Source organism: Varanus komodoensis, unplaced genomic scaffold, assembly GCF_004798865.1.
Source record: "Varanus komodoensis strain SLA01 unplaced genomic scaffold, ASM479886v1 scaffold118, whole genome shotgun sequence".
Lineage (NCBI taxonomy): Eukaryota > Metazoa > Chordata > Lepidosauria > Squamata > Varanidae > Varanus > Varanus komodoensis.
The window spans coordinates 227,414-248,029 of NW_025335339.1; the positions used below are offsets into that span (position 1 = coordinate 227,414).

Below are 20,616 nucleotides of genomic sequence, written 5' to 3' on the forward strand. Positions count from 1 at the left end.
GCATGCGCCGCCGCTTCCGGCGCGAGGACGTGACGCTATGCTAGGCGCGCGCAGCGCGACGCCCGGCCCCCGCGCAGGCGCGCGCCGGCCCCGGCCGGAAGTTCGCGCGGCGCAGGCGCAGCGGCTGCCTCCGCGGCGCGCGCCTTTCCCAAGCGGGGGTGGGCGCCCCCCTGCCCAGCCCTGCCGCGGCCTCGAGGCCAGGCGCGCTCTGCGGCTCCCGGAGCCTCCCCGTTTCGGGGCAAGCTGCGCGATGGGCCCACACGGCGCACCCCCTCCCGGTTACCTGGAACCGTATTTCCCATTTGCTCCCCGTTGCCCGGCATCGAGAGATCGCCGTTGTTTGACGCTCCTTGGCCGCTCGGGTGTCACCCATACGCGTGACCACTCTTCACTTCCGTTTCCAGATGACAAAAGCATATTCCCAATACAAATCTCTCTCTCTGCTCCGGAGAGAATTTACCATTCCGCTTCCTATTAAGATCCATGACTGCTAAAGTTGCTCGGAACCTTTGGTGCCAGGCTTTGCCAAAGGCAGTTGGACCTTGTAGTGTCCATCACTTCCCATCACTATCAACTCTCCAGGAACTCTAAAAGGTTAACAAGGCAGGACTTTTCCTTTACAGAAGCCATGTTGATTCTTTTCTAGCAGGGCTTGCCTTTCTACACGCTAATTTCAGCTCTAGTAATGCTTCCCACCAATTTATTTGAAATTATTGGTATGCTAAATGGCCTGGATCCTGCTCCTTATCCCTTAAAAATGGTGTCACACTGTCCATTCTCCAGGCTTGTGATACAGGAGCCGATTTTTGGGACTTGAGTTCAACCATTTCACTATTGAATCTTTAAGGACTCTGGGACAAAGACTGTCTGGGCCCAGTGATGAATTGTCAGTAAGATCAAGTCACTAACTTGTCACGAAGATCAAGAACTACATCCTTCACCACCACTCTGCCCTTGTTCCTCAGACTTCCTGAAAATATAAGACAAGGCACAGGCATCCATTCAGGGTCATCCACAGTGAAAACGGATTTTCTCATTTGGACAAAACTTCTGTTTTCTGCTGTCTCAGCAGCTGCACGATGGGCCCACACGGCGCACCCCCTCCTGGTTACCTTGAACCGTATTTCCCATTTGCTCCCTGTTCTCCCAGCATCGAGAAATCGTCTGGAGGTTCGCCAGCACCAGGAATCGCCTGCACCAGGAAGCTGCCTCAGGAGTGTCGGATCATGAGCCTGAGCAGTGCCTGCACTGAAGGCTCTGCAGGGTTTCACAGAGCTCCTTCCCTAACCCTGGGGCCCTTTGTACGCAAAGCAGATGTTCTGCCACTAAACTGCAGCCTTCCCTTCATAGTTCCTGTTGTCTCGGAAATTATTCCACCCAAAGGCACCAGATTTAAATAAGCATTTAATTAGAACCCATTGGCATTATATTGCTTTCAATTAAAAAATTAATTTCCACTTCCTTGCAGGTATTTTCAAAGTACAATATTTTATACAAAATGGAGCAGTTAAGCAAACACTGTTATTTCACATTTTACATTCTTCAAAAATACAAATTCCTGTTTATGCTTCTGGGGTTTGGAGAGGCTCTTCCTTTGGAAGTACTGTACCTGTAACTAACATCTTCACATCACTCAATGCAAGGACATTTGTTCCCATCTTTCAAAATTAAATTAGATTTGCTTAAACACAACACACGTACTCCTGAGAAACTCGCAACTTCGAATTGTCTCTCGGTTGCTCCTAGTGTGCCTCTGGAGACCCAGGCAATGACAGGAGGCTGGGCACCAGGCCTCTTGGAGCTCTGCCATGGCAAGTCATGTGTTGTCACAGAGGACAGCAGGTGCTCAAGCTCATGGTCCAGGCTGGGGGAGGGAGCCAGAAAGGCACTTGGCAAAATTATCTGAAAGCCTCTGGGGGTCTCCACCTCCCTATGACAGGGGCTAACCATATACCTCTATGAGAAGGTGATGGTGGTGATGGAGGCGTTTGAAAATACCTCTCTCACCCCAGAGATCTTCCCCTGCAGTCCTCCATTCCATGCTGCGTTTTCAATAGCTGGTAACACCTCTCTGCCCAGTGAGAGCAGACATATCCACAAGCCCATTCTGCTTCCTTTCGAGGGTAATGCATGATACCCATCTCCTGGTATTCCTCAAACTAGTCCAAAGTAGGAAAGGGGTGGGTTCAATCCTTTATCAGATACCCAGTGGAACCTTAACATCTGTCTCCACCTATCATTCCAGACCATTACTGGGGGAACAGCAGTGCTTGCTGCTCCCCAAGTATACAGCTTCAATGTCTTAGAATTTGGAAAGAGAAGACTGCAGAGCACAGGAAGAAACACGTTCAATTAGAAACCTGCAAAACAAAACAACATCTCCCTGGGCTTTAACCGGGGTGGCGGGGGGTGACAAAAACCTAAAACGTCTATGCGTTAACAACAATGAAAGTACAAACTGCATTTTCTTAAAAGTGTCCACTGCATAGAAACCATTTTTGGCGGGCGTACATGCCACGAAAAGCATCATGTGGGTTACACACCATTTCCACTCATTTCTGCAAACGTACCCAGACACACATGCCCTACATAAATATCCAGTTTCCTTGGCATTTCTCAGTGCAGAACCAGAGTTCAAAATTCAAGAAACAAGAAACACTGCAGAAGCGGAAAGGCCAGCCCTCTCCCCAACTGCTTGGGATGCATATTCAAAACACAACTAGAGACACTATTTTGAGAAGGACGCCCCAGTTGGAAAAGTTACCCCACGCGACACCTGACTCCTGGCAGAACGACCTTTGCAAATGGAAGCACCTGTTGAGTTGCTGTCTCCCCATGTCTCAGTTCCTGAAGAGCAGCTACCTTTGTCCAATTATTTGCATCCACAACTTAACTATTAGCATGTTCTAGCAGGAAGAGAGAGAAGAGAAGGGGGTCCATCTGAAATGCAGAATAAGGCCGGAATGTGATATCCAGAAGCCCAGAAAGATCCATTTTAGAAGGTGCTGCATATAGTCAACGGGCAACCGGTCTACCCTGTGCCTCCCCACACACACGCCCCAGCATGCCTTTCCTTCGGCAGGGTGTTCAGAAGAGGAAGCCAGCTGGGACAAGCAACTACTGGCTCTGAGCCGTGACCGACAGTGTTGCAAAAATGAGTGACTAACCTGATTTCATGCAGCTCAAGGCTCCTAATGATCTTTTGCATAGACTGGATATTTGCTCAAAGATGTGCAAGTTGGAAGGGGCAGAGTACACAACTGAGGTGGTTCTACTATCCACTCTGTCAGGCAGACAGTCTCTCTCTCTCTCTCTCTCTCTCTCTCTCTCTCTCTCTCTCTCTCTCTCTCTCTCTCTCTCTCTCTCTCTCTCTCTCTCACACACACACACACACACACACACACACACACACACACACACACAGCACATGTGGACACCATTTGTAGCTACACATATTGCACTGAGGTTAAGTGCTCTTCTTTTTGCACACCCACTTTAACTTTTACTCAGAGCAAAAAGGAGGTGGGCAGCAATAACGCCCTAACAAACTTTGTGAAACGTTATTTACAAATGAAATTGCAGCAGTTGGCTTAAAGAGAACTAAAGTGCATTTAAAGCCCAGCATGTTAGTGTCAATGGAGCAGCCCTCGCAAAATACTTCCCTTCCTGACTCCAGCAGCAGCAACTCCCGGAAAATGTCGCAAACATCCACCTCAGTGTGTCTCCTTCTGGGCCATAAGGAAGTCGCCAGTTGCTCTCCACGTTGTGGCTGCCGACCACAGCCCCATCCCCCAACCCGAGCCCAAGCAGAGCAGGGTGGGGGCGCCCAGAGGCCCTGTTCTGCTGGGCTCCTGCACTTCTGGAACAATTGCCTTGGCGACCGGCACCCTTTCCCAGCTATCCTGCGTGGAGCATCTCCATGCCCAACCAAGGACCACCTCCGGCTATGCCAATGCCTTCTGCACACGAGAAGAAGCCTCACGATGCCCTGGTTGTGTCCAACTCAGTGAATAGCATCAGGAGCAGAAATGAAAACTGCCAAATGGGCCTTGAAACACCTTCCTCGTGGCCTGTCCTGCTCTCTGCCAAGGCACGCAGCCCTCCGGGAGAGAACCAGGTGAGAGCTCGTTCACGCGCAGCAGCTGCTGCGCCACAGAGCAGGCTACTTTCAGTGGCTCCGCTTCCGTTCCTTTCCAGGCAGAGCCTCCTACTCTCTGCCAAGGTAACAGAGTGGCTACAGAGAGAGGCGCACCCAGGGAGCACGGGCATCCACTTACAGCAGTGCCGGGGACACACCCCTTCTTGGCCTTGTGTTCCGAGTGTGTCAGGCAGACCAGCCTGGAGTTCCCAGCCCAAGCTCTGCCCTCTCCTGCTCCTGCCCTTGCTGACACCTGGGCGCACCACCTCTGCCACCCAGCTCACCTGTGCATGCAAGAAGCTTCCTCAAAGCCACTGCCTATAGACAAGCACCAAGCCCAACCATGAACAAAGACTCTCCAGTAGCTGCCTTAGAACGAGGGACGGGGCGAATCCCAGCCGGGTGGAAGGCCACCATGCAGCAAAGCCTTCCCAACCTGGTGTCCTTTGGAGGGGTGGGTGGGGGTGGGGTTGCAACTCCCACAATCCCAAGCCACTGGCAATTTTGGTTGTGATTTTCAGAAGCTGGAGTCCAACAACTCTGGACAGCAGATGTGCGGCATCTCTTCCTTAAAAGTAACAATAGTAGATCACTAAAACATTACAAAGGAGATTTATCAAATCCTTACAGGATGGAGGAGAGTCTGTGTTAGGATTTCACCCTGAGTAAGTTAGAAGATACAAAAGGATGCATTTTCCACTGCAGCACACTGAGGGCAGAAAAAAGAGGAAGGCTTTGGAACACGTGGGAGGCCTGGTGGGCCAAGCGCAAGCTCTTTGCAAAGGAGAGAAGTGGTCCTGCAGGTATGGCCAGGAGGAAGCAACCACAGGACTTAGCAAGTGTGAGGTGTGCACTTTGCCAGAGCGGGCAGGATTGCTTATGTGGCAGGAGAAGCTCCACCTGACCAGCATGGAGATTGCATGGGTGCCTTTTCGTGCCACCAGCGGCTGCGCTGGGCATGTGGTTCTGGGAAGGCCCAAACAGTGCAAATTCTGAGCCCTTGAACTCGTGTAAGCACCCACAGCACTGCTCTGCCGAGACAGAGGGAGTCTTCTGCCAAGCAGGACACTACAAAAGCAGCGGTGATGGAGCAACTCCACCTCTGCATGTGCAAACTCTGAAGAAAGGGTGCGCCTAACTTTCCTTCCCAGCCCAGGAAGCACAAGCAGGAAGACGAACCCTGGCGGGGCCTGCTGTCCACCTCTCTCTGGCCCTGGAGGGGACTCCCTCCCCTCATTGCAAAGTGCAGCTGCCTTTACAAGGAAAGGCACCTGGCCGCTTTGTTCTTAGCACTTAAGCAGCTCCCCTCCCTCCATCGCAAGAATACAAATAGTGCACACTTAGAAGTGAAGACATCCGCGGGAGCGGGAACACACCTCTAGCACGGCTGCCCACCTCCACTACCACCAAGCAAGGTGCAGCGAACAGGTGAGCAGCCGGCCCTCAGAAGCTGCTCTAGGTGACTCCGATCCCTGTGCTCAAGCCGTAAAGGGCAGAAGTGACCCGGGAGTGCAGCCCAGCCGTCCGGACGGCGCTTGTCCTTCTCCCGACGGGCCGGCCTCACCTGCTAGGAAGAGGACCCAGCTTCCAGGGAGCATCAGGCTCTTGCTTGTCCAGCCCCTTGGGCCAGCGAGGAGGGCCTCACTTGGGGAAGCTGCTGCCCAGGGCAAGCTCTTCCTCCCCTTGCAGGAGGGCTTCAATGGGGGTCAGAGGGGAGGTGATCCCAGGGCGCTGAAGGGAGAGAAAGTCTGAGACATCCATGGCACTTAGGGACTGGTTCTGCAAGTCTGACGGGTTCCCCGCCAGAGTGCTCTGCTTGCGAGGAGCAGGCAATGCTGATGAAAGGGCAGCAGCAGAGGAGGTGCTGGTGGCCACGACAACAGGGAAGGCTTGTGGCTGAGGCCCAGACGCTCCTGGCAGAGTCTTGGGGCCACGTGAGGAACAGTTGCTGCCGCCACCGCCGCCGCCTGCTTTGTCCTTGCTCAAGTCCCGGCAGGCACACTGGCACTGGCAAGCCTCTTCCTGCTTGATGATGATCACAGGCACACTCAGGCCAATCTGCTGCACGGCGCTCCCTGCAGACAAACAGCCCCATCAGTGCTGGGGCAGGGCCAGCCGCCTCTCTGCTCCACCACATCGGCAGCAGCTGGGGAGGGCTCAGCGGCAGAAAGGCTGCTGGCCTGTCTGCAGAGGGAGAAAGTTCCCTCACTCCCTGCAGCAGCAGCCCACCCAGACCTAGCCAAGGCAGCAGCGGGGCTCCTGCTACAGAACAGCCAGGTGAGCGCCACAAGCCTCCCTTGTTCGGAGGCATGGAAGCCACCCAGGTTGCGGAAGCCCCGCTGCCCCAGCCATGCTGTGGGATGCTTCGCTGAGTATCCGTCTAACAGGCAGAGGCAAGCGAAACTCTGTGCCCTTGCTCTTCCTAAAGGCTCACCCTGAAAGGGTGTTCTCACCTTTTCTTCACTAGCCTCTCACTGACCGCACCTGCTAGGCACTTGTAGAAAGGAAGGCACACACTAATCAAGAGCATCGGAAGGTGATGGATTTCACCTGCTTTCACTCAGAGAGCAGCTGTGGGGAGGAGAGTTCCTACTACTCCTCTGTGTTAAGCAGCAACACATGACGAAAAGTGAGCTAAGGGCAAGTTTCCCCCGCTCACAATGGATCTTGCAGCCCCGGTCCAGGGCAAGCGCCAGGCCAGGCCAGGCCAGGCCAGTGAGAGTGCCATCCCATCCAGTGCCCCACGAGGGGAGGGCAGGAAATGATCCCAGGTTTTATTACCTACCTGCATTACCAGCAACAGGCAGGGCAGTTGTAAAGAAGACTTTCTCCACCACTGGAGCTGGTGGCTTCAAGGAGAGGAAAAGAAATCAGCACATCAGCCCTCCAGAAAGCAAGGCAGAGCCCCCCCCCCCCACCCGCCCTGGTAACTGTCCCACAGCTTGCCCCACAGACTTTGCAGGAGCACAGCCAGCTCCCCCGGCAGATCACCTGGCCCCCTTCATGCACGCTGGCACCGAAAAGGGCAGGGGGCGCTGCTCACCCTCTGCTCCGGGCTCTGGGCTGTCCTGGCGGCCCCGTTCAGGAGCCACTGCAGGTTCTGCTCTCCCATCACAATGCCAGACTGGAGAATGGCTGTGCCCTGCGACGGGGCGATGGTGATGGCCGGGCTGCCAGCAAGCACTGAGCTCCCTCGGGCGGGCCCAGGCTGAGCCCCGCTGGGCAGGACCTCAGCAGCGCCCCCCGCTGCCTGCCCAGGGCTGGTGCCCGCTGCCACAGAGCGCCCAGCTCCAGCAGGCTGTGGGGTGGCCTGCACGGGCTGCAGAAAGCCCTGGCGACTGGCTGCAAAGAGCGTGCTGCTGGAAGCAGACGCTTCTGGGGGCTGCAGGACAGCGGCAGAGGCCCCGTATGCTGCCGGCTGAGTCCCGGCAGACGCAGCGGGTGGTGCTGGGGGAGGTGGCTCAGAGATGCCGAGCTGCAGAACGAGCGGCAAGGGCAGAGCGGCTGCTTCTGCTGCGGGGGGCTGGACGGCAGGAGTTGGGTCCACATCGCCATCAAAGTCGTCCATCAAGGCATCTGCCAAACAAGCAGCACAGTGAGGAACCAGACCGGGACTGGGCTCCTGGGTTCAGCTGTGGTCCAGGGCCTGTCCCAGTGCTGCCCTGGACAGCAATTCCAAGCAGGTCTGCGCTGCACAAGAAGGCAAGGGCCCTGCGGCACAGACCCGGCCTGCCCTGCCAGACACCACTCTCACCTTCTGGGCTCTGATGGGGCAGGGCACAGCACCAGGCAGAATGAGTCGCGCAGTCGCTGTGCTTTTCTCCAAGGCACGCTTTCTCAAGGAGGCCAAACAGACAAGAAGCAGCTCTCCCAGATGAACACCCTGGGAAATACCCCGTGGGCCTTTCTCTCGTAACCCTGCAGGCTCTCCCCTCCTGCTCGGCGCTACCATGGAACGCATCACTTCACAACCACAGGCTAGCAAGTCACAGCATGATGGAGCATGCACCCCCAGAGAGGTAGCAGGGATTTTGGGCACAGACTGAACTGAAGCCACCATGCCCTTTCTTCTTTAGCTTCTGGGCATGGCTTCCTCCAGCCATACAACCCTGCCCAAATGGCAGCAAAAGCCCGCAGGACCCCCAGTTCTTAAGCTCTGGGATGGCTTGCCAAGCCCTCAGGGTCACTGCTGTTTCCAGGATGAGTGATGATCAACAGCAAGCCAAAGAGGAACAGCAGTCTTATACCTGTGTGCTGTGGGTCCTCCTGATTTGTGGCTTCTGGGCTCTGGAACATCGACTCAAAGATGCTGGCTGGTGAGATCGTGCTCAGGTCTTGTCCGTGCATCTGGGAAGAGAAGCAGCGAGGCATGCAGTCAGCTGCTGGTGCCTTCACTCAGCGCCAGTGCCACGAGGCCTCAGACAGGCCCACCAAGAGCAGCCTTTCCTTCTGGAGCGCATAGAGATGGAAGAAGCTGGCTTGCCTTCATCAGAAATTAACTGCTGAGATGGGGAGCATCACTGGATGAGGACTCACTCCAGGCAAGATGGAGATGCTGACAGTGGGTGTCCAGTTGAGTGACATCCAACCTGTTCTGGATGGGATCGCACTCCCACTAAAGAGCAAGGTTCATGGTTTTGGGGGGCTCCTGCACCCAGAGTTGTCACTTGAGCCACAAGTGGACTCAGTGGCATGAAGTACCTTTTATCAGCTTATGCTGATACACCAACCACAACCCTACCTAAGCAGTTATCCGTGCTCTAGCAGCCTCTCACTGCGATGCTCTGTATGTGGGGCTGCCTTGAGAATGATCTGGATACTTCACCTGATCTAAAACCAGGCAGCAAGACTGTTAAGGGGAAATAAGTCATGAGAACCCTCCTGTTCCAGCTGCATCATTTGAAGTCTGGGCCTGATTCAAGGCACAAGTACTGACAGTTAGAGCCCTAAACGGCTTGGAGGCAGGTGAGCTGAAGGATTGCCTCTCCCCATGTGTGCCTGCCCAGGCCCCGAGGTCATCTCCGGGGTCCTTCTCCAAGAGGTTTCCAAAGGAAGTGAGGCGAGGTGGCTACCCGAAGGGCCATTGTGGTTGCAGCGTGGGCTCCTCAAAGAGGTGTGTCTGGCACCCACTTTGTGTTCTTTTTGATGCCAGGGGAAAACCTTTATATTTTCCCAGCATTTTGTCATAGTTCAACTTCTTTACTCTGTTTTTATATATTTCATTTTATTCTGTACTGCTGCTATGCTTCTATGCTGATGCAATTGCAATTATGGTTTTGTTTTAAATTAGTTTTGTTTTGTGCGTGTGTATTTTTAAACTTTTTTTAACAGTCCAGAGAGCCTCAGCTAATGGGCAATATAAAAATGAAATAAGTAACTATCCAAAGAAACTGTGATCCATGAGCTCGATGCTCCGCACTGCCGATGGTGCCGCCGCAATCAAATGTAAGAGATACTTACTGGATTCGAGTTATCCCGCAGTTCTGAATCGGTGGACATGAGGCTCAAGTCACTCAGGCAGAGCGAGTGATTTGTGTCCTGCAGAGAGAGGCCATACATTAACTAGTGGACCACAAGGGCCGAAGTGGGGTTCCAGATGCTGCTGGATTCCAACTTCCATCAGCCTCAGTCAACATATACGACAGTCAGAGATCATGAGCTGCAGTCCAACTGTACTGGGAAGGTCGCAGGTCCCCATGCTCAACTCAGAATTACAAGCAGGATGAGAACCAGAATGATTTAGGAACAGTTAGTGAGAGTGATCAGAGACTCAGGCCAAAATCCCTCTTCTGGCACTTTAAAAATAATGAATTATGAAACACCACACATGGGAATCGGCAGCAGAAAGAAACTCCAAAACCGCATGACAGAAGTCAGTTACAGATTTCCAAAAGAACGCACAATGGTCGGCATCAGTCACCATCATACCGATCCTCCCTACTCTGGCCAGCATCCACCCTTGTTACCAACTCAAATGACTGACTAGGAAGCCTTAAAGTTTCACTACTATTGTTCAAACCATTAACTGAAAACCAGAAGGCATGCCGATACAGGATGAGGGTCTGTGTCTGTTTTCTCATCATTGCTAACAGACACTGGCAGGAATTCCAGACCAAAAGCGAAGCAGGAGGGAAAGGAGAACCTACCAGGCTTACTCTGCCTTTGCTGTGAATACAGGGCACGGCCTCATTCAGAATCAGGCCTGCCTTGCTCCATGTAGCCTAGAACTGTCAACACAGACAGACAGCAGCGACTCTCCAGGCTGCAGGCAGAGGTTACCCCGTTCTACTGGGAATGAGGGGGGACTTCCTGTGTGCAAGGCAGAGGCTCTGCCACTCAACTACAGCCTTTCCTGACACTCCCCCCCACCCCCGGCTCAGAGTATAACGGTCCTTCCAGCCACAGTTCACAGGTAAGCAAACACTTTCCATTCTAAAGGTTCAAACCAAACTGCTAGCCTAGTAAGGGACTGAATTTCCCTCCACAAAAGCACAGCAGATAAGAAAATGTGAGCAACTTGGGGTTTTTTTTTCTTTTTTTAAAGAAGTTAGAATCTATTCCTGAAAAATCTGCGCTAGGTCCTACTAATCAAGACATGGTTATTAAGATACTTACAGAAAGACTGCTTTATCATCTATTCTAGGACCTGCTCTAGTATAGAAGCCAGACTGACTGATAAGAAGTCAGTTTCCAGGATCCTCCTATCCCCCCATCATGAAGGTATGTGGCCAGCTCCCGCCTTGTTGTACCTTACACATTCTCTAGGGGTTCTCAAAGCTGAGGGAGTGTTCCAAAGGATGCATCACCAAATTTCTTCAGCCAGCCACCCCTCCCCGCAATACTGCAACTCGTCTTACTCCAAAGACTTGAGCTCATTTATGGGAGCTTGGCATTTCCCGAGGAATTCTTATAAATCCTCATAGCGCTGCAATCCTCACTGCAATACTTTTCTGGGATGGCACATGGTACTCCTTTGGGCAGCAGGCAAGACAGAAGTTGTGCTGCCCTGACTTCTCTCTGTCACCCATTAACCCTTTTGTTTCCTTTCCGAAAAGCCTTTTCAACAGACCCTGCATGTTCTGAACTTTAGCTCTTTTAACACTGAGTCTACCAGCCTGAGCTATGCATCTTTACCCTTCCTTGCTGACCTGATCTTCCATTCTACTTCCTATAAATACCCTCTCTTATTTTTATCTCATCACTATTTGTGCGAGTTTTGTTTTGCCTTTTTTTTTTTTTTTGCAACCAGGGGCTTTTTAGAGGCCTCCCATTTTTTTTCTTTCTCCTTGAACTACTTGTTATCTTTAGTAAGTCCTCCTTCAGGAGCTTCAGTCTTTCTCCTATCAAGCTACAGAATCCTAGAGAGCATTTCTGTGAGCTTAGTAAACCCAACTTTCCTAAAATCCAAAGTGTTATTTTCAACTTTCTGTAGTATCACCAATCCCAGCATGACAAAGTTACTTCATTACTACACACAAATATTTGGCAAGCATTGTTTGGGCCTATTCTGTTTCAGTGGCAGAGTTACTCAGTGCTGGATACTCATTCTGCATTGTCCAATTTCACCTGTAAAATGCCTGAGGAGCTCCTGCTTCTGCCAGAGCAGCCTGCTTTTGTGCAGAACGGTAGAATATACTTACTTTAAATAAATAAGGAAGGAAGGAAGGGAGGGAGGGAGGGAGGGAGGGAGGGAGGGAGCGGAGATCTAAACAGTGTCCCCCAATATTGGAGATATTGATGGCTCTACACCCCATGCGATCTAGTGTGCAGACCAAGCTGCTTGCTTTTCCACTGGAGAGGAAGGCACCCACCTCAGAGAGGCTGCTGTTAGAGAGCAAAGTAAAGGAGGGCACCTTCTCATGTCCCTTCATGTGGCTCTTGAGGCTATATTGTGTGCTGAAGGCCTTCTCACAACCATTACTGGGACAGAAGAAGGGTCTCTCACCTGCAACAGAAAAAGTCCATGTATTGTACTAGTCCGTCGGCTTCTGAATTCCTTATTGCTCAGCTGATGCTTCAGTGGTAGCCAAGTTGTGTTCCCACTGCACGGGACTGAAATTGGGCCCTTCACTCACGCGATCCTGGTGTAGCAGATTCCATCACTCTTGCATTCGTGCACTTGAGCTGACTCCCACAACATGAGGAGCCATGTGCTTGTTTTTAGCCACTTTTAGCATTAACTTGCCCTTAATTCTGCGTCACTGTCATATGGCTGCATCTGCCTTCCCCAACTGGGCACCCTGCAGATGTGTTGGTCTACATCTCCCATCATTCCCAGCCAGCATGGCCCAAGATCTATCAGTGCTCAAGATGCCTGTGGCCATAGATCTGTCACAAAAGAATTTCAAGAATCACCTGTCCCCAGTGCCTTACCAGTATGCGTCCGGACATGTGTCTTCAGGTGATGGCTTGCAGCAAAAGCTTTCCCACAGCCATCATGATCACACCTACGAGGAAAAGAAGACAGTTGCAGAAACTGTTCAAATCATGCCTCTTGCTTCCTCCTGCAGCAGGACTATAACAGGTCTCAATCCGGACTTGGGGTGGAAGAAATCTCTGCTGGAAAGGCAGTGTTATCAGAAAGGAAATCGAGGAAACAAAGAGACCAGTACAGTCTCAATGCAGCTTGCTAAGAAAGTTCGGGGCTGACCAAGGCAACACCTCTGGGCCTATCCATGATGGGGCTCCGTGCCTTTCAGGTTTTGAAGGAAGGGAAAATCCTGTCCGTGCTGTTGAAGTGTTGACTCCCAAACAACTAGCAAAGGCTACCAGCAGTAGAATTTCTAGCCATGAGCAATGGAAAACATTGCATGGTTATGGGTTTTTAAGGTCACGTAACACCTGCCAAGCCAGAACTTTTTTCAAAGGTGGATAAACTGTGGAATCAGCATGAGAAGATTTGGAATTAGGTGGGTCAAAGGCTAGGGTGCGTTCAGCACATGGCCTTGCTATGGAAGACCACAGAGGGGCCTGGGCCTCAAAACGAGCCAGTTTATGCTCCCAGAAGTGCCTGAGCGGAGCTCCAGTCCAAAGGACGGTGCAGCCCGGGTGTTGTCCAACACCGCAGCATGTGGCCAGTGGCCCAAGGCCCTGCCCACTGGAGACTCACCTGAATGGCTTCTCTCCTGTGTGGGTCCGAATGTGTTTCCGCAGATCACTGAGTGTAGTGAAGTACTTGCTGCAACCCTCTGATTCACAGTTAAACGTCTTCCCTGTGTGAAGCCTCTGGTGGGCTTTCAACCTGCAAGTGGAAACACGGAGTTTCCATTACTGCCAGCCCCCTCCTGACCAAGACCCACCTGGGAGGGCAATTGTGTGATCTCCTCAGGGCATCTGCAGTGGCTGGCTCCATCTGGGACCAGGAGTCCAAGCTAAGGAACTGTCGTGTGGCTGGAGCACTCTTCCCACGCACTCACACAGGAGCAGGCAGTTAGAGCTTTAAATCTTTTATTCTAAGGAACTTCAAAGCTACGCAGCCAAGAAACAACAAAGGAGCTTGTAATGATGAAGTTAATGGGACGCTGTCCCCTCTTTCTGAGGGGGATCAGATTACGAAACACTCGTGACCGTCTGGGACGCCCCTCCCTGGGAGGGTCAGACAAGCTTCTCTCCCTCCTCCTCCCCATTCCCAGGTCTTTATCTCCATCTTGTCCTGCCGTTTCCACGTCACCTCCCTCTGCCCTCATTCTGTTATCAGCTTCTGCTGAAAAGCTGCCTGTCTCCTCCGCCTGAAAAACTCTGTCAGAGTCAGAGAGTGGGGGGGTGTTTGTACAATGGGCACCAGGTAGAAATCTTCCTGCTCTGAAGCTTGATTCTCACAGGGAGCACCCTACTCTCTCATGTGCACCAACAACTCCTCTGAGTTGGCATGCATGACAGGAACTTCAGGGAAGAATGGCCCAGATTTTGGGCAATGAAATGGGCTCTCCTTTGCAGCAGTTTAATACAGCCACAGCCCAGAAGGGGAGGTGGGGAAGCTGCACCTCAGACAATGAATTTCAGAACAGCTAAGAAACACAGACATGTGTGGAGGAATTTTTACAGGGAAAGGAATGAATTTCCCCCCTGAAAATAATGTTTGTTAAGTTTAAGTTTATATTTTGATGTTTCTAGCAAGGACAATCTATTCTCACTAAATTTCTCTGTCTGGGGTGGGCGGGAGGAAGGGGGAGGTGCGCAGAGCTTTCTAGTCTGGAAGAATGGAACGCTCCGCTCTTACCTGTACAGTGTATTAAAGGCCTTTTCACAGCCCTGAACATCACACTCAAAAGGTTTCTCCTTGGTGTGGACTCGAACATGGATTTTGAGGCTATAGGATGTTAGGAAGGCTTTCCCACACCCCTCCTGGTTGCACACAAAGGTGTATTCCCCCCGATGTGTCTTCTGATGGGTGCGCAGGTTGCCTGCAGTGCTGTAGGTACGAGGGCAGCCCTCAAATGTGCACTGGTAGCGCTTGACCTGTTAGACAGGAGAACACGATGCAGTTATCCAATCGGCAGAATGCTGGCAAGCCAACCTACCAGCCCAACCTACTGCACAAGGCTACTGCAAGAGAAAACACCGGAGGCCCTGCACGTGCTGCGACCCTCACCAGTCGCTTCCCCATACATTAACAGTCTTGCAACAGTTTGTGCCAAACTATGGGAAAGCTCAGTCCAGTGCTCATATTCAGCCTTCTCAAAACCCCTAACTTGCCTATAAAGATCCCCTCACAGTCTCTTCTCCGGGCTGAAAAGACCCAGTTCCCTCAATGTATCCTCATATGTCATCCCTCCCAACCCGCCTGCCATTCTTGTGACCCTGCGCTGAACCAATTCTAACCTAAATATGTCTCTCCTGTAATGTGGAGCCCAGAACTGGGTGCAGTGCTCCAGTTGTGGGCGCACCAGAGCTGTGTAGAACTATCAACACCACCCTAGATCTGCGAGCCACGCTTCTGACTATACATCTAAGGGTGGTGTTTGCCTTCTTAACTGCCACGTCACACTGCTGGCTCATGTTATTCGTTGTTATTTGTTTTTTGGCGCCAGGCTAAGACCTTTTTATTTCAACAATATTTTATAACTTTTAATATTAGCTATATATGTTTTAATCTGCAGCCAGGGTGGATCTGGAATTTATTTGTATTATGTTTTAGACTACTATCTTATTTATTTATGTAAGCCATCCTGAGGCATTGCAAAAGGATGGCATATAAATATTCTAAATAAATTAAATAATAAATAAATGTTCAGCCTGCTTTCAACAAGTACCCCGAGGTCCCTTTCACAAGTGCTGCTCTCCAGCCACCTGTCCCCTAACCTGTACTTATGACACCCATTCCTGTGCCCCAAGTGCAAGACCTTGCACTTATCCACATTGAATGCCATCCTGTTGCCTCCTGCCCACTTCCATAGTCTGTCCAGATCCTTCCGGATCCAGAGTTCCTGCTCCTCAGTTGTGGCCACTGCCCCCCCCACCTTTGGTATTGTCTGCAAATTCAGTCAGCATTTAGTCTTAAGAGGAAAGACTGAAAGAACTGGGCATATTTAGCTTGGAGGAGAGAATTACCAAGGGAAGAGATGATAGCACTCTTCAAGTCCTTGAAAGGTTGCCACACCAAGGAAAGCCATGAGATAGATACGTATTTCAGTGGCCCGTATGTTCTGTCCCATATACTTGCTAAGAATAATGATCTGAAACACATTAATTGTGACTCCGAAATCACCAAGCTGGCCTAATTTGGAATTGTCATCTATTCATTGTATGAATGAAGCTATGAAATGGACAATTTTCTGGAACCTTCCCATCCACATAATCACTTAGCATTTGACATGTTTCTCAAACAGGAAAACTGACTGAATCAGAACTACCACAGCTCTGGAGGTTCCACACTTGCATCTCGCATGTATCCACATCAGCCATGCAGACAGGATGCCCCAGGCCCAAGTGACCAGCACTTGGAAGAGCCCCAGCCCCACTGCCGTAAGTGTGAGGGTGGCTGCCTAGTCTCTAGGATTTCAAAGCTACTGACTCTACTGCTTGAATTCAAAGGGTATCATCCTGCTAAGTGCTTAGAGAGCAAGGACACCCCCCACTCAAGAATACTCTGAGTTGGACAAAGCTTTATCACCTGAGAAGGCTAACAAAACAATCCTCTGAGAACACCCTCTGCTTCTTTTTCTAAGCAATTTAACCTTCACTTGAGGTTAAACTGCTTCCACTAACTGGCATGTTTAGGAAGGGTCTGGAGAGTAATCAGATGCCATTACAGGTGCACTACCCACAATATGCCACCCCTCCACACACATCACATGTTAGTGTGTTATTGTGCTGTCAAGTAACACAATATTTACTCTTATTCATAAAAGTAAACTGTATGACAATTCTGCCCTGCCCCTCAGAAGCACAGAGGAAGTCTGGGTCTAGCAACTGATGTGAGCTGCCCCGAGGCTTCGGCGAATGGGGCGGCATAAAAATGTTTTAATAATAAAATAAATAAACTGAAACATACGCCAAGCATTGATACTTCCTCAGGCACAGAGCATCTGAGACATTTTCACATGAGTCTCAAGTAATCTTTTGCTCAATCAAATTTTTACTCAGAGGTAAAATCTACCCTGGCCAGGATGCTCATTCATATCACAAAGTTCTGCTTAAGCATTTTGCTCCATCAGGCACAATAAAGGAGACCAAACAGAGAGGGGCTCATTGGCTGGGCCTCCCAAACAAGAACGCCACCTGGCCACAGTGCTCCTTTGCCAGCGCCTTCTGATACAGCATCCTCTACGTGTCACTCAGCCCCAATCCACCAACCAGTGTTTAATTTCAGCTCTGTTCAGCCTGATCCAAACCATTATGAAACTTAGGTAACATTCATAAGTACCTCATTCCACGGCTCAGATAACCTCTTCCAACAGATTAATGTAGATGTTAAAAAACACAAGGAACTGGGGGAAAAAACTCTGTGGAATTAACAGACACAGAGCTGAACAGCAGCCCCCAGTTCTGGGCATGACCTAACAGGAAGAACTGGAACCACTGCAACTGAGCACCCAGCCAGACCAGCCGGTCCAGGAAAATATCATGGTCAAAAAGCCCCCAAGAAGTTTGGAAGAACTAGTAGGGCTGCACCCTGAACAGCCAGAATAGGCACTTCTGGCAAAGACATTCACTAAGGCAATGAAGCACTCTTACTCCCATATCTGGACTAAACTCAGCCAAAATAAGCAGTACTATTCAAAGGTTTTGCAGCTGTAAAACTGCCACCTTGGCCAAGAAAACCATACCTGAGACTGCCCTGTAACTTACCAGAACTGCCCTAATATTACCACTGTTTCAAGCAAGGTAGCACCAAACATTTCCTTTACCAAAGGACCCAGCACAATCAGGCTGTTTTAATTCACCAGGATGGGCAAAGCTCAAGCATGACAAATGTTGGCCCTCAGCACTCCAGGCATCCTGCCCCCTCCTACAAGATACTGAAAAGCACCAAACCAACTGGGCAAGACACTGCCATGGTTGCATCCACCTTATCTGCCCCAAAGTTGGAGTCCAAGTCAAGGTGCATCTGACCAACTTTTTCTGCAAAGAATGAGGCAAACTGCTCACGACAAATCTCCAACTGCCCTGGCTCCCTTTCTCCAGCCTGTTGCTCAAAACTTTGCATAGCAGCTTTCTGCAAAATGGCACCATTTCCATGCACACAGCCAACAAGGTGGAGCACAGCCAAGGAGGCTCAACGCATGGATGAGATGGTGGTCTAGAGAGGACGGCTTGCGATTTGATGGGCACTGGAGCACATTGTAGGACAAACCATGCCTGTACAGGAGGGATGGACTCCACTTGAACCCAGTGGAACCAGTTTGCTGGTCCATAACGTTAAAAAGGTGGCAGAGAAGCTTTTCAGCTGAGCCCTGGGGCAAGCCAAGAGAAGCTGGGAATCATCTGATTCAAATCAATACACTCCTACTGGATGAAAGGGAGGAAACTTCTGATTTCCCAGACAAAGGATGGGAGGAAACAGACATTGCTATCTTGTCTGCTATACAACAAAATGCAATGTTCCATACCAACCCCAAGATATAAGGGCCTTTGCCCAGAATTATTGGAAATCTTAAGCCTGCTCTGCATTTCATTTTGAAATTACATAATCATGCATCTTTGACCTGAAAATGTATAGAATCTAAAATTTAATTTGCATTTCATAAGTCTGTCTGGGAGAAAAACATATGGAAACATCTAGGATCAGCTTGGAAGCTCAGGCATTACCTCTCTTGGTGCAAATGCAAGTTTAGGGGACGGCAGCTATTGCCCCAAAGAATCAATTCAAACCAAGCAAGGAATGCATTCACTTTTTCATGCATCTTAAGTATAAAGACAAAATCCAAGAGTGACCTCATAGCTATAAAGACCTCATAGGCATAAAAAAGCAACCCATTGCACAATGGGGTTCAGACAGCTAGACAGGAGTCCTCCAAAAAGGGAATCATAGATTAGAGTCTTTACTTACTTCCTTGAGCTTCGTCTCTGGGCACTCCGACTGCAGAGTGAGAGTGGCTCCTTCAATGTTCCGAGGCATCGGAGTTGAGCCAGGATTGATAGTCAAATGAATCTGATCTGGAGAAATGATGTGCTGCACATAACCCTGGGACATTCCTTCATGGTCAGCTATCAAATGAAACCTGTCCTCATGATTATCAGGGAGAAAAGGCAGGTGATCCCCACACTGCCCTTCTTCATCCTCATCCTCCAGCGGCCCTTGGTCTTGTTCAATAAGAACTGTTGTCCTGTCATACACTGTCCGGGGTGAGGATGGAACAAGGCCATTCTTGTCAATAAACCTCAACAGTTTATTATCCTGGGCCAAGTCATCTTCCTCTACTTCATAATAGATGACATTCTCAGGACTGTTTTCCCCCATGGCTTAGTAAATTTCAGGTAGACTCACAGAATTAACACATGACATCTCATCTGTAAGAGAATAATACAAAACATAAAGTTATGATAGTCAGGTCAAAGTGAAGCAGAAACCCTGATCATTCAATAAGTACTGTTATTTTCCAGTTGATGCTCCACATTACTGTCCTAGGAACTTCTTGTATTTTTCTAATTTTTGAATCTTCACTTGATTTAAGTTATTTTCTTTTATTCTACTTGTTGTACATTTGCTTTGGACACCTTGCTGAATAATACAAAATTCATTTAAAAAAATAATGAAAACAAAACAAAAATAGTCATGCCAATTTTCACCTGCTATTGTACTCAAGTTTGTAAGTTTACCCCTTTACCCTGGGCCACTTGACATCGAAAGTTTTTTTCTTCTTCAAAGCTTATTCCAGATACACAGAAGACAGCTCAGGTAATGACAACACACAGGGATTTTGCAACCCCAAAACTTCGAGCAGTGCACATCTAGGTGACAGAAGCCTTCCAAATCCGCATTAAACATCAGAGCCATGGGGCATCTCGTATCGAAGGCCCACGTGCAACATAAACCATGGCTAGAATCTATATGCACATCTCAGTCTTGTCGCCGTTTTGCCCCCTTCTGCAGATCACCTGAGCCAAACAGGAGCGCAGTGGGCAGGGCAGGGCCCTGCTAGACAGGAAGACTGGGCACCATCACCACCACCCCGCCGGATGGGCAACTTCTTCAGGAATTCTGGCCTCCCTAACCCATCACCCCTCACCATGGATATGCGTGCTGGGCTGATGGAAGCTCAAGGCCGAAACACCTAGCGAGGGACAAGGAGACCGGCCTCCCCGCGCGGGGAAGCCGGACGCGGCCTCCGCCAGAGGGGGGCTGGCGGCTTGCTGCCCCGCCGGCCCTCCCGCGGGACTGGCCCTCCCCGGCCACGCGGATCCGCGCTCCAGGGCCCGACCGGCGGGGCCCGAGGGCAGGGCCAGTCCCGGCCGCCCCCGCCGGGCACACCCGCGGCGCCTCCGCCCCGCCTCACCGGCTGCTCCCCGCGGCGCGCCGAACCCGGCCCGCATCGGCGCCATGGCGCCCGGCCGGCCGGCCGCGACACGCAGCCCGGGCGCCCGCGGTCATCCGGCCTCCGCGCCTCCGCTCCCTCCGCGGGCTCCCGCAGACATCTGGCTCGCGCTTCCGCTTCCGCCTGGCGCTCTGGCCGCCGGGAGGCCGCCTCTTCCGCCCCAGAGGCGGGGCCAGGCGGGCCCGGGCGCCCCCTCGTGGAGCTCGCCCGCCGCCCGCCGCCGCGAGAGCAGCCCTCGGGGCTTCCCGGAGCGGTCGCGTCCGCGCGCCGGTGGAAACGTGGGGGGAGCTGCAGCCGGTGCCCCCGCAGCCCAGGCCTCTCTGCTTCCCCCAGGCCGGAGGGAGCCTTCGCCCCGCAGCCGACAGCCGCGGAGTGTCGCCAAAGTTCCCCCAGCGCCACCTCCCGAGGCTGCTTCTCCGGGGAGGGCCGGACCCGCCTTCGCAGTGCACCCCGAAGCCCCACCCGGAGACCCGGTCTGGAGGGCCACTGTGGTCCGGCAGC

General features: G+C 51.4%; 2 protein-coding genes across 4 annotated transcripts in view; both read right to left on the bottom strand.

Annotated features, from left to right (window-relative positions):
* Positions 1-20,616, bottom strand: part of RSPO1 (R-spondin 1) — a 28,952-nt gene that overhangs the window by 1,503 nt on the left and 6,833 nt on the right. Inside the window, exon 5 of the mRNA XM_044421325.1 lies at positions 1,610-1,615. Coding sequence (XP_044277260.1) covers positions 1,610-1,615 — 6 coding nt within the window. The remainder of the gene's footprint in view (positions 1-1,609; positions 1,616-20,616) is intronic.
* MTF1 (metal regulatory transcription factor 1) lies at positions 3,384-20,133 on the bottom strand. 3 transcript variants are annotated; one of them, XM_044421336.1, is made up of 11 exons: positions 20,077-20,133; positions 18,630-19,090; positions 14,358-14,596; positions 13,248-13,379; positions 12,512-12,585; positions 11,992-12,083; positions 9,599-9,676; positions 8,386-8,485; positions 7,182-7,714; positions 6,924-6,987; positions 3,384-6,213 (listed from the first exon to the last, which is right to left on the bottom strand). In XM_044421336.1, the coding sequence occupies exons 2-11, from the start codon at positions 19,038-19,040 to the stop codon at positions 5,780-5,782; spliced, it is 2,157 nt and encodes a 718-aa protein (XP_044277271.1). In that variant the 5' UTR covers positions 19,041-19,090; positions 20,077-20,133; the 3' UTR covers positions 3,384-5,779. The 3 variants fall into 3 exon arrangements, with proteins under 3 accessions (XP_044277271.1, XP_044277269.1, XP_044277270.1); XM_044421334.1 differs by having other exon boundaries at positions 11,950-12,083; XM_044421335.1 differs by lacking the exon at positions 20,077-20,133 and adding an exon at positions 19,810-19,853 and having other exon boundaries at positions 11,950-12,083.